We start from the raw sequence: 12306 nt of genomic DNA, 5'->3' as shown, positions 1-12306 counted from the left end.
AGGCAGACAATGAGCAATCAATTTACTATGTTAAGCAGGCCAGCGTTCAAGCTAGCAATTTACCTACCAGTATCCGCTGGCTAACTCCCTCCATCTTAAATCTATTGGCAAGCGAGCAATTTTGTGCCAAAAAAAACAAAAAAAAAACTCAGTGAGCCACTTGAGACAAATCTGTTTTCGTAAGACTACTCGGCATACTGCTTACAAGAAATAGATAAGGACTGAAATCATTTACCGATCGCAGAGAATTAAACAAAAGAGTCAGAGCAGAACATAAAGTCGATAAAAAAAAAATTATTATCGTGTGGGGGTGATAGATGAGGTTTGATCATGAATGCAACTTTTCAGCTTTTCTTACGTTGTTATCAGAGCGAGGCAATACAGTCGCCTTAGCTTCAAGTAAAACTCAGTTTGATTGGCTTACTATGACGCAGGGCGTAAATTATGCTGTTAAATCAATATGTCTGACAGCAGCCGTTATTCTTGTAAAATACTGCAAGATTTGGGATGAATCCGATATTAACGCGTTCATTGCTAGCGCAGGTAAAATGGTCATTTTCCGCTTCTATATCCGTCAATGGCAGTGAGTAAGTTATGGTGATGAAATGGCTCTAAACTGAACTATTATTCAAATGTTTTTTGTTTGGCAATTTGAGAAAATTCAATTGACATTTTTTTTTTTGGGCTCAAACCCACAAGGTCAGCTGAGTTCAAGCTACTGTTTGTTTTAAGTCACTCTGGCTTTTAAGGGGAAATGCAGCATCATTAAAAAAAAAAATTATCCATTTGAGTTCAAATGTTCATGTCATCTCATTCATCAGAAAAAAAAAAATATCCACTCCATTTAATTACGATGTAGCCTATAATACTTTTTTTAAAGGGGTTGGGGGCACTGGTCTGACTAACTCATTAGGTTGTAAAGTGTATTATTTCTGGCAATGAAAAGCGTGTAAGGACAAATTATGCCCTGTATGAAGAAGCAATCTCAAAGGCAAAGAGCGTTTTTAAGATGCAATCAAATTCAAACGTTTCACTGTTTTGAGTGCAAACGCGTCTGAACTTCTGCAACTTCATCATCAGAAGACGCATCTGGCGATGAATTCCAAAAATATTTGCCTTCTGAAGACCCGAAAGCTCTATGAAGACTGTCTGTACTTTTAATATTTCCACGTTCAGCACAACCTGATCTCGACGGGAGTTTGTGGTGGGGCTCAGTCCGCCTTTCTTTGCATCTTACTTGAAATACTGCCTTTCATTCTTTTGTGAATTCATGACGACGGGCCACGCTAAACTATAAATAGGGCTGTGCAATTAATCGAAATTCAATGACGATTATTACACGATTACAAAAGTGGCAAAAAAAAGAATTAAAAAAAATAATATATATATATATATATATATATATATATATATATATTTAAATTAATTTGATTTGGCTGAATATTGCTTCCATTTATACATATTTTTTTTGTTTTATAAGTCCCCAAAAAATATTGTTTGAATATGGACAATCGTGAGTGATATTTTTTCCCCCCAATAATCGATTCATCCGAGTTATGGTCATCCGCGAGGGTTGAATCCAGGTGACTGGAGTTTTTGGACGTTTTTGTTGAAGATGTTTCACCTTCAACCCAAAAGACTTCTTTCCTTTCACTTTTAGGTGTGGAATGTTCCATTTTGTGCATCGGTGGGTGTCCTCTGAGTGGTGCCATGGTGCCCGTTCAAAAAGCAGACTGTGGGCACAGCATCAGCGACTGGCTTCTTGGGGTTCAGAGTCAGTGGGAGCCAAAAGTGAAATTTAGAGCAGAAGAAGGATTAAAGTTGAAACGCTTCCAAAAAAAAAAAAAAAAAAAAGAAATTGCAGTTGCCTTGACTCAACCTTTGCGGATTTTGTTATTTAGTATATCCTGACATCAGTGCATTGATCTTTTCATCAGCAGGAACGCATCTTGTGGGATCCAGGGCCCAAAGCTCAGAAGGCTTTTTGACCTCTAAATATTTCATCGCATAGCACACCCTGACCTACGATGGATTAGTTTTCAATGAGCTTCTGCTGCTGCTTAATCGTCTTTTTCCTTTTTTTTTTTTTTTTTTTTATAAATTAGCAGCAGGCACACATCTAGGGCTCAATATATTCACAGTGCTTATCACTTGTTCTTTAAATATTTCATTAATAAGCAAATCATCACCTGGAGCTTCTGCTGCCGCTCAATTCATTTTTTTTTTCACCATAATTACCAGCAGCAATATGCAGGCTTCTTGTTATTTTAATATTTAAAACATCAAAACCTATGATGAATTAGCTTTTGTCAGGCTTGTGCTGCTCATTGCCTCGATCCTGCCCGCAGGGGAACGTCCCTAAAAACCCAAAAGATCTATTTGTCACCCGTGACAGAAAGTTCAGATGCAGGCTGTTTTTCTTTTAAATATTTCATGAATAAGAATATCTTGACCAACATTGGACAGGATTCAATGAACAATTAAGAATATAAAAGTCGCCCTTGCATTCTTCAATTTTCCTGCATCTACGTACAAAAGGTTTTTGCATACATAGAGCTCATTATTTGACGTGGCTACGGAAATTTAATAAGACGTCGGATAGCCAAGCTGAGGGAGGGCGGGGGTTGTATTTTAGATCATGCTGTCACACAAAAATTATTTATTGTATTTTTATTTTAATCAAGCTTCCAGGAGGCGAAATGGAGTCTTGAGCACAGAGAAAGCTAAAGAACATTGCTAATGGCTCACGTCGGAAACAGGTCATTTGACAATTGATCCATCAAGAGCGTTTGACAGCTTATTTCTTTTACATGTGCTAATGACCCGTCAGCGTGAAAATTCATATTTCAATGGAATCGCTTCGCCATTCCCAGTCAAGCTAAAAGAAAGACGTAGAGGTGAGGGGGGGGGGGCTTGTAGAAAATCTAATTAGTTGAAATACAGCAATGAAATTGACTCCAAGCTTCCATTCAAACCCAAACTACTGTGTTTAAAGAAGGTACTGCCGGGTGTTACCGTAATTCACCGGCACAATTCGTCACTTCGTCAGCTGGCGGCGACGAGAAATGACCCAAAAAATTACAAGGGTCGAGGATTATCTTGATTCTTACTGGTTAGGGAGATTAAGTCTTGCAAATTCCGGAGTATCGCGTGTGGGTTTAACTTGTTACAGGACAGAGCTCACAACTCAATTTACTTCAAAGAAATGTTCACGGCGGCAATGAATCCAAATGCAATTGATCTGTTCCAACCCCCGAAAAAAATATATATAGATATATGTGTTTATAATAAAGGAAAACATCACTGTAACGTATAACGACATAGAAGATAATGCAAAAAAATGTGGTGTTTTTTAACGAAAACTGCAGAAAGCAATTTTTTTTTTTTTTTTTAATTAGCGCAAGTACAAGGTGTGGCTGGGATTCGCCATCTAACTGACGATAAAAAATATTGCAATGGTGGCATTTCCATTTACCATGTGGACGGAGCCTTTTGTTGATTGGCCACGCAACACAATAAAAAACCCGGCTCAAAAAAGTCAGAGCTTACTGCAGAACTGTATGGATGCAACCCAGTTATTTATTTATTTTTTTTTAGATCATTATTCCAGACCACTAAATCCGAGTAAAGATTCATCCCCGCAGTCAGGCGCTATCTTCCTCCTGAGTGTTGACAACTCTGGCAAAACTAAATGTCCAAAATATAACCAGTCGGGGTTCGTGTGCGCATTCCTGCTCTTGTCCGCTTCAGCCTCTGGAGAATCGACCAGCACGGTATTTTGGATTTTGTGGCGGTGATCACATGAGCTCACGTTTGATGTCAATAAATTTCAACTATTGAGCAGAACGCTTTTCTACTTTCACAGGTTGAAGTGGACAAGAGTAATAAAGTGTATTTGCATTTTGGTGGTGATCGGTTGCCGTTTTAGACATCACAACTGACAATTTGTGCAATCCCACCTCACTTGCCTCACTGCCATGACGTAGACTACCGGAGAAAAAAAAAAAAAAAAAAAAAAAACAAGCAGCGCTCCAAAAGGAGGCGTGCTAATTTTTCGTAAATGACTTTACATGCAAAAGCTATTATATATAAGTGCCAATGTTAACATCAATCAAGCGTCCCTTTAACTCATTTGAGGGTGTTGAAATACGTTGACAATAATTAACGCAGGTTGATAGGAGTCTCACAGCAACGCGTCATTTGCATTTAGGCTCAAGCGCAAGACGATGAAAATTTAACTTTTTTTTTTTTTGGCTGGCGCCGCCACTCAAGACTCTACGGGGAGAGATTGTTTGGCTCCCATTATGGGATGCAACTTGATGATGAAGTACTTTTTTTGTAAGTCTCGACCTCACTGCAGAGAAGACAATTTAATAGCAAGCGCACGGGAGTTGCAGTCAAATAACAAGGACGCTTGCTTTGCCGTTGTTTTAAGCGCTCAATGTTCCCGCAATCCCTTGTTGTCGCAAAACTAATGAGCACTTATGTACTCAATTATTGATACATGTTGCGTTGCGGCTCCCTGACTCTTTTATGAAACCATTTTGTCTGTCCGGGAAAATGAAATTAAAGATCAACGACTGCTTATGGAAGATGTACATCTTTCCGTCCAGGGGGGCGACACTTTTATTCCATCATGCCAGTTCAGGAGCAAACGCAACGTCATCTGTGCTTTCTTGACCTTGGGAGTTCTGCAAGATTTCAATCAGGGGTGTTGCAAACTGCTTTGTGAGTGAATTGTCTTCAAATCGTTAACAAGTTCCTGCCGTGTACTTAGGTGCTCCCGTACTTGTTACACAATTGAAGGCAATTGCGGCTCCTTTTGCGCGCGCGTGTGTGTGTGTGTGTGTGTGTGTGTGAGTGTGTTCCACTTCAGTTAATAATCGTCAACTTCGCACCAAGCCTTTTTTGCTGCATTGTTGTTCCCGGCAAGTGTTTGATGGCGCTTACTTCTAGCCTGTGGTGTTATAAAGATTGCAAGTTAAGAAATGGATTCCGACAACAGGTGTGCTTAATGCGCAAGATTTGATATCAGCAGTATTGGTCATTCCTTGGTTGATTGCTCACAGCTGTGTGCGCCATCTAATTTGTAGGGGCCAGAATTGGGAAGAATATTTATTTCACTCAAAAGAAGTGCATCTATCTAACAATCAATTTCAGGTTTTTGGGAATTTAGGAGGAAACCAGAGTGCCTTTAGAATTTGAACAAGATTTTCCAACTGAGTTTGTGAATTTTGTGGCGGTTTTTTCCATTTTTTTTTTTTTGCCTAATCTAATTTGTTTTATTGTATGACTTTTGCACTATGTGCTAAGGCTGGGTTTATATATATATATATTATTTTTTTTTTCTTTTCATAGCCCAATATCAATTCATAAAACCATAAATTGATACTTTTAATGTTTTTTTCCCCCTCTACAAATTTACATAACTTAACGTGTCACGCGAGATGTCACTAGGCAAAAGTAGCATATTAAAAGAAACTGGCGGAAGCAGAGAAGTCAGCGGCAACAAGCAAGAAGGCTGATTTCTTGTTTTGATCAGGTGTTAATTAAAACATACGTGATTAATGTAACTGCATTGGTTTAAATTCCTAATGTAAATATTAAAATATTTTTACTAATGCATAATAGTAAGTGCAAGCAGTTTCTACTAATTACAGCATTGGTTCTTCTGAGAATGCCTTCCATACGAAAAGAGAATCGAAAAACTGCGTAAAAACTTTGATTAAATCGAAAATTAATCAAAGAGAATTGTGAATCGAATCAGTCCCTTGTGTGTCGAATTGATTTTGGAAATTTTAATCGATATCCAGCCCTACCATGTACAGCACTTTGTATACAGAAATGGCAGTCTTGAGAGTGCGCTAAAAATAGAGTTGAGTTGAGTTTCAGGTCTAATGTATAAAAAAAAAAAAGAACCAACCTACCATGAGAACTTTTCATTGACATTCTGTCTAATACCATGATCAATAACCACAAAAAACTCAAGGCTGCTCTTTTCTAAGTTAGTAAACTTGCAAATTCAGCAAAAAAAAATAAAAAAAATCAATCAATTATTCCCCCCCACTGTATATTTTTTGCACTAATGATACTGGTAAATATTTGTTCCATTTCCCATAGAAGAGACCCTGTCCATTACCAGACAGCTGCGGTATTTATTGACCGATGGGTACAAAATGTTGCCATGACCTTGGGGCTGAAAGGAAGTCCATTGGATGCTTGAATTGTCACGGCCAAGTCTCCTCTGTAACCTCCGCAGGGGATGTCGGAACACCGAGTACGCCGCATTACCGCCGCATGGGCTGAGACGGGAGGAACATTGGGGCTAATTACGGCAACAAACACTCGCTGGACCTCATTTCTATTCAGGCTGGATGCACATGCGGCGCTCTAAAAGGTGCGCATCTTCATATGGAGCGTGCAGAGACGTAAATGAGAAGTCTCGGGCCCCATCGCCGGCATCGCAGGTGACCATTACAGTCAGGTAAAAATGACATTAAGCGAGCGACTGTGTATGCGTTCCAAATTCCAAAAAAGCGTTTCAAACTTTTACATCATTACGCCGATGCACGGCCGCTGGATAAAATAAAAACTAATGTCCTATTGATTTTGTGTCCGGTGTGATGTGTAGCTTCCAGTGAAACCCACCGCAGCGAGACAGCACATTCTTATGCATTGTGCAATGCAAAAAAGGTCATTTATGTCATTGACAGCTCCTTTTTTTTTTTTTTTTTTAAATATAAAACAAACCTAAGAGAGCGCTTGCTTTGTTCTGCTCGCCGACCAGAGTACATTAAATACCGAGGCTATTGATTTGGCATCAAACAAGCGGCACATTACGCAATGCGCCCGAGGATGTCAACGGACACATTATACGGATGCCGCATACACGACAATAGATTGCGGTGACACAAGCGGATGCAAATAATAAATTGATTCGCTGATAGTTAATTTGATCCAATGTGTCGACTCACTGTTTATCAACAAATTCAGTTGTTTGAAAAAGAAGTCAACTATTAGAAGCTTTCCTGGTGGCTCGATTCCTCTGGGCAGGTATGGAAAACAAGACTTCACTTATACTCAGACTTTGCCTTGAAATGTGACTGTGAAGACTTATATAGACTGCGCTTAATTTACACGGCGCCCACCACAGAGCGGGATGCAGGGACAATGGCAGGACTGCGCAAGCTTGCCCATATTTGGCAATGGTTGCTAAGAGACGGGAAAGGAAACAGCCTGGTGCCTTTTCCCCTCTGTTTGGACAAAGTAGGCTGCAGCTCCGCAATATGCATTCGTCACTGTAAAGCTCTGGCTTTGCTGATAATCAGAAGGAGGAGAAAAGCAGCAGCTCGAAGAAGCGTACCGATCCATCAGATTCAAATGGCACGGCAGGATCTGGAGGACTTAAGCTAAAGCTCCATGAAGACCGCTTTTAGGTGTACCTGATTGAGAGCCTGTTTGCTACGCTATATTTTAAGCTAACATTTTTACTGGGGGAAAAAAAAAATGTTCAAATTACATTTCTGGACCACTTTCACTATTTTCAGTTTTTGCCACTCTGAAAACACCCTGCCACCATCTCTCCTATTGGACGTCTTCAATTGACTTAGATCACGGAGATGTACCAAAAGAGATTCGGACCTGGATCTCACATTACAAAGCATGGTAAGACTCAGGTGGAAGTAACAGAACACAATGCAATAAACATGAGAAATGGCGAGACTAAGCCAATTCTTTGCATCCGGTGAGGCTCAACGGTATGAAACCTCACAAAAAAAAAAAAACGCAAGGGAATCAAACTCTCTTTGATGCAAGCGCCATTATTATACGCATACGGTTTTCCTCCTCCGAGACTTAAACGTAAAAGCCTCGAGCGAGGACCGGGCCTAGACGAGGCCTCCCTCGTGGCCCCGGTCGGAGTTATTGAGCCACTCCTCCTCTTGTGATATATCTGCTTAGGCAATATTTATTACATTTATAACTATGGAAGGAGTCTGCTTCGTTGCGAAAGAGGAAATGTCAGCAGTTACAGTAGATCTTTAAAGACTGGCCCGCTCGGTTGATGGAGACAAACTGTTCGATTAGCTGTGACGCAAATTGCCGTTAACTCAGTATTTGTGGTACCGTAGTTACTACGCAGGATTAATGCAAAGATAACTGGACACAGGGGTGGGATCAGTGAGCCGCCCCTTGGAGAACATAAGATACTGTCTAAAGATAAAGATAAATCTACAGTTTATTAGTGGAGGAAGGATTGAAATAAATATCCATACCACCCCTGATATTGAAATTGGAGGATACCAATGAATGCCAGTTTATCGCGAAGGGTACTGTATCTTGAATTTTATCCCTAGCACATGCTACTCAAACTTGTAAAAACAGTCTTTTTGAAGAATAAAGTTAGTGCCTGCCATTACTCAAATCCTTCGAGTTCATTTTAATCAAGTCAAACGCTCTTGTTCGCCAAGTTCTCTAAATAAGAGGCGTCAAGTTGTATTTTTTTTGTCAATCCCAGGTGAAGTGTACTGAAAAGCTGACAGTACAAAGAGACATTTAACATCACACAGGTATATTTAAAAACCAAAATGTTCAACCTAGTCTTTAGAGCAGGAGTCTTCAATCCTGTTCCTCGAGGGCAGCTGTCCGGTCTGCTTTCCATGATCAGGATTGTTGCCTAGCTTCTGCAGAGCTAGCTGATGATCTGATTGTTTGAATAATGAGTGGGAGGGATGGAAAAACAGGCAGGACAGCAGCCCTCGAGGAACAGGATTGAGGAACGCTCCTTTAGCGTCTTCACTAAACCTGATATACAAGTTTTTGGAATGTGAGAGTGAGAGGCCCTTAGTTGGCATTTGGACCCAGGACTTCTTAAGTTAGAGGCCAAAGATGGAAATTTGAGGTTCAATCGAATATAGCTTGGTGCCAATGCATAATCTCAATGCCAAATATTTGGGAATATGCAAGAATTTGGGCTGATTCCAAATAAGATTGTTTGGCCTTGGACGTAGCTAAATTGGTCTTTTGCAGACTAAAAGATGCTTGACTTCCAAAATCTATATTTCCATTTGCATTTGATTTCTCTGATTGACACTGCAGTTGAACAAACACGGGTAATAAGGTTGCAGTGAGTGGAATGCATAGTGCCTGACAGGATCACGCTGATCCGACAATTTCCATAATGCAGCTAGACGGTGCGTCGCTGGGCTCAGAGCATGTTTCTTTCAAATCTCTGATTTGTATATAAAACAAAGCAAAAACGCTGCCTGTCGGCTTTGGCTTGTCTAATGATGTCGACCGGTAAGACGGCTTAAACATGACCGCTATTGATCTTGATCTTTCGCAACTGATCAGGCCATTAAGTCGGCCGCTAAACGTATTGTCAGATCTGACAAAACCGACAACCAGCGCTTCGTTGATGTCACCATTTGGCCTTTTTGCCTCGCGATCCGACGATAGCGTTTGTCCGTCTGTCATCCTCTGACGCAACAACAAACCCCAGGGGCTTGTTTAATGGCTAGAAACTTTTTCTTTTTTTTGTTTGCTCTCGCTCTGTGCTTTTGCCTCACATCTCATCTGACACATTCCCCTGCACATCTCCCTATCCAAAACCGTAACAAAAGGGACTCAAAGCGATGGCGGTTAGACTACAAAAGTGGGTCAGTTGGCGTTGAGAGGTTGATGAAACGGTGAGAGCTGACAACAATCTCATCCCGATATCGTTCTTGGCAGATCTACTCAATCCAGATCTATCTTTACATCACTCATTCCCTCTTTAAAGAAGTGCTTTGTTTTTTTTTCTCTTGGGTTCAGTCGGCAGTTCATGTCATGTACGCCACTAGAAACCAGCCAATTTCGGCACCGACGCTAGTGCTAGCATCACACTTGTGTGTCCTGGCTGGTCCACTGGTAGGATGACAGCAAACGAAGGTGAGCCGAGGTCACCGGAAGCAACAACAGATCGGGAATTCTCCTTACGACAGATAAAGGTGCAGTGGATCTGAATCTGAAGCGGATATTTGAAGTAAAAAATAAGAAATAATTTTGAAACAAGACAATGTCTGAAACTATACATCTATTATCTAAGCCACTTATCCTCGTGGGGGGGAGCGGGGGTGCTGGAGCGAATCCCAACTGCGTGTTTACCTGAATGTTATGGTTTGGTCATGACCTTTGAACTATACTTTTTTTTTTTTTTTTTTAAATATCAGCATTTCCAAACCAACCAACGCAAGATTGAAAAATTAATCGTAACAAAACCACAAGACGAGAGAGAGAGAGTGAGCGAGTGCGAGAGAGAGATAGCGACAGAGTGACAAAGAGAGTGACAGAGACAGAGAGAGAGGGAGAGAGAGAGAGAGAGAGAGAGAGTGAGCGAGAGCGAGATAGCGACAGAGTGACAAAGAGAGAGAGAGAGAGAGAGAGAGAGGGCTTGAGAGCTAGCAAGCAAGAGATAGACAGAGAGATAGAGAGCTAGAAAGAGAGAGAGAGAGATCGAGAGAGATAGCGACAGAGTGACAAAGAGAGTGACAGAGAGAGAGAGAGAGAGAGAGAGAGAGAGAGTCCATTAAATGGCAGCCAAGCACTACTTTTGTCAAAATTAAGCTCAACTCACTTCAGGACCAAGATCCTACCAGCCGTTTATTTGGCCAAGGTTGTATTGTTTTTTTTTTTTTGTTTTTTTGGGGGGGTTTTTTTTGCAATCAGGCTTGTGAATGCCGAACAGCAAATATGCTGGAGTTCACCAGATCCATTTTCACCAAATGATGCTCGGTATAATTCACATCCCTGAAATTGAAGACAATTTTTCAATTTCCATTCTCTCTCCAGCCGGCACACGGCCATGTGCTTCATATTACTGGAGTCTACAGCCGTGATGAAGATTTCCAATTTGAAAATGAGACACCGCATTGAAATTTGGGATTAATTTCCTAACAATTCAGACGTGAAAACAAGGGGAAAAAAGGCACTAAAATCATTCCAAGCTTCAATCAGGCTCAACAATAAACATCAGAGAGCTTACTTGGACATTCTCTGACACAGAAACAACCAAACAACGCACGACTGAAGTGAAGTGGGCGGCAAATTTGCGACCCGAGCCTCCAGTGGTTGACATAAATGACCTGATCCATCTCTTAATACCACCACGATGACGTCATGAGATTATAGAAAAACACAATAGATCCATTCTTGGCATTAGAGAGAGCGAGAGAGGCATTCTATGTATTTGAGGATGAATACCATCATTACCAAAGCAAGAAATAAAAGATAGTTAAACCTTTATCTTAAATACCACAACTCCAAACATCTACAATATGGCCGGTCACAATCAATATTTATCAAACATTCATGACAGAAACATACACAAATTGAAATGACATCATACTCAGCAGAAAGGCTTTTGCTCCTCAAAGCTAACAAGTGGTGTTAGCTAGCAAGAGCTAGCTAGTTGTTTCCGCCCTGGAAGTGCTGAATAAAACCTCTCAAACATTTTACAGGTCAAAACAACCAAGTCAGCAACAAGTTAGGGCACCTACCCTTCCAGTTTGTCCTGAAAAGTCCACTTTGAAAACAGATTTTTAAAAATGTCTGACAATCGACCGCCATCTGACACCTGCACGTTATTTTCAATCCCATTGTATTCAAAACAGGCCACGCCCCTGCCGCTAGATGATTGGCTGCACATCACAAAACTAGTTTGCACTGATTAACCAATCAGAGGATGCAAAATTGCTTCCTGTCATGAGCCAACATGTGAATGCCTGAGGCAGATGACGTTGACATGGCAACACAGAGAAGCTGAAATCTGATTGGACAAAACACTCAAACTTCCAAACGACTTGTATGTTTCAGAAAAATACGAAAACTGTACTAGCGACATTAATTTATGAGAACTTACTATCGATTTTGTTTTTAATATCATTCAGGCTGCTTCACTTCCCCATTTTGTTTCGGAAAGCATTTAAACAATGCCACATGATCCGATTTATTATATTCTCGGGGGCCAGTATGATCTATTCAATGAGATGACAAAACCGAAATTATTCCAATTACTCAAATTAACATGATTAAAAATAATGACAGTGAACAATTCTTCGTCAAGTGTATTTCTCTGTTTTATGTGCGCTGCGTGGCTTGAATATTCACAATATTCGCCTATGCCCTCGCCTATTAGACACCGCAAGTGTTCCCAAGTTTCTGATGTATAAACATGTGGGAACACGTGCGACACGCATGCGTGGATTGAGAACACATAAAATACACACGCCCGAAGCGGGCCTATTGCACGTTCAATCATGTCAACCTCTT

General features: G+C 40.6%; 1 protein-coding gene across 1 annotated transcript in view; it reads right to left on the bottom strand.

The window, feature by feature from the left end:
• Positions 1–11670, bottom strand: part of grid1a (glutamate receptor, ionotropic, delta 1a) — a 248434-nt gene extending 236764 nt beyond the window's left edge. Inside the window, exon 1 of the mRNA XM_088305175.1 lies at positions 11535–11670. Coding sequence (XP_088161301.1) covers positions 11535–11634 — 100 coding nt within the window. The 5' untranslated portion in view covers positions 11635–11670. The remainder of the gene's footprint in view (positions 1–11534) is intronic.
• Between the last annotated feature and the right edge of the window lie 636 nt (positions 11671–12306).

Source organism: Idiotropiscis lumnitzeri, chromosome 9 (genome assembly GCF_059441095.1).
Source record: "Idiotropiscis lumnitzeri isolate Australia: NSW breed Sydney's pygmy pipehorse chromosome 9, RoL_Ilum_1.0, whole genome shotgun sequence".
NCBI lineage: Eukaryota > Metazoa > Chordata > Actinopteri > Syngnathiformes > Syngnathidae > Idiotropiscis > Idiotropiscis lumnitzeri.
This window is presented reverse-complemented; position numbering and strand designations above follow the sequence as displayed.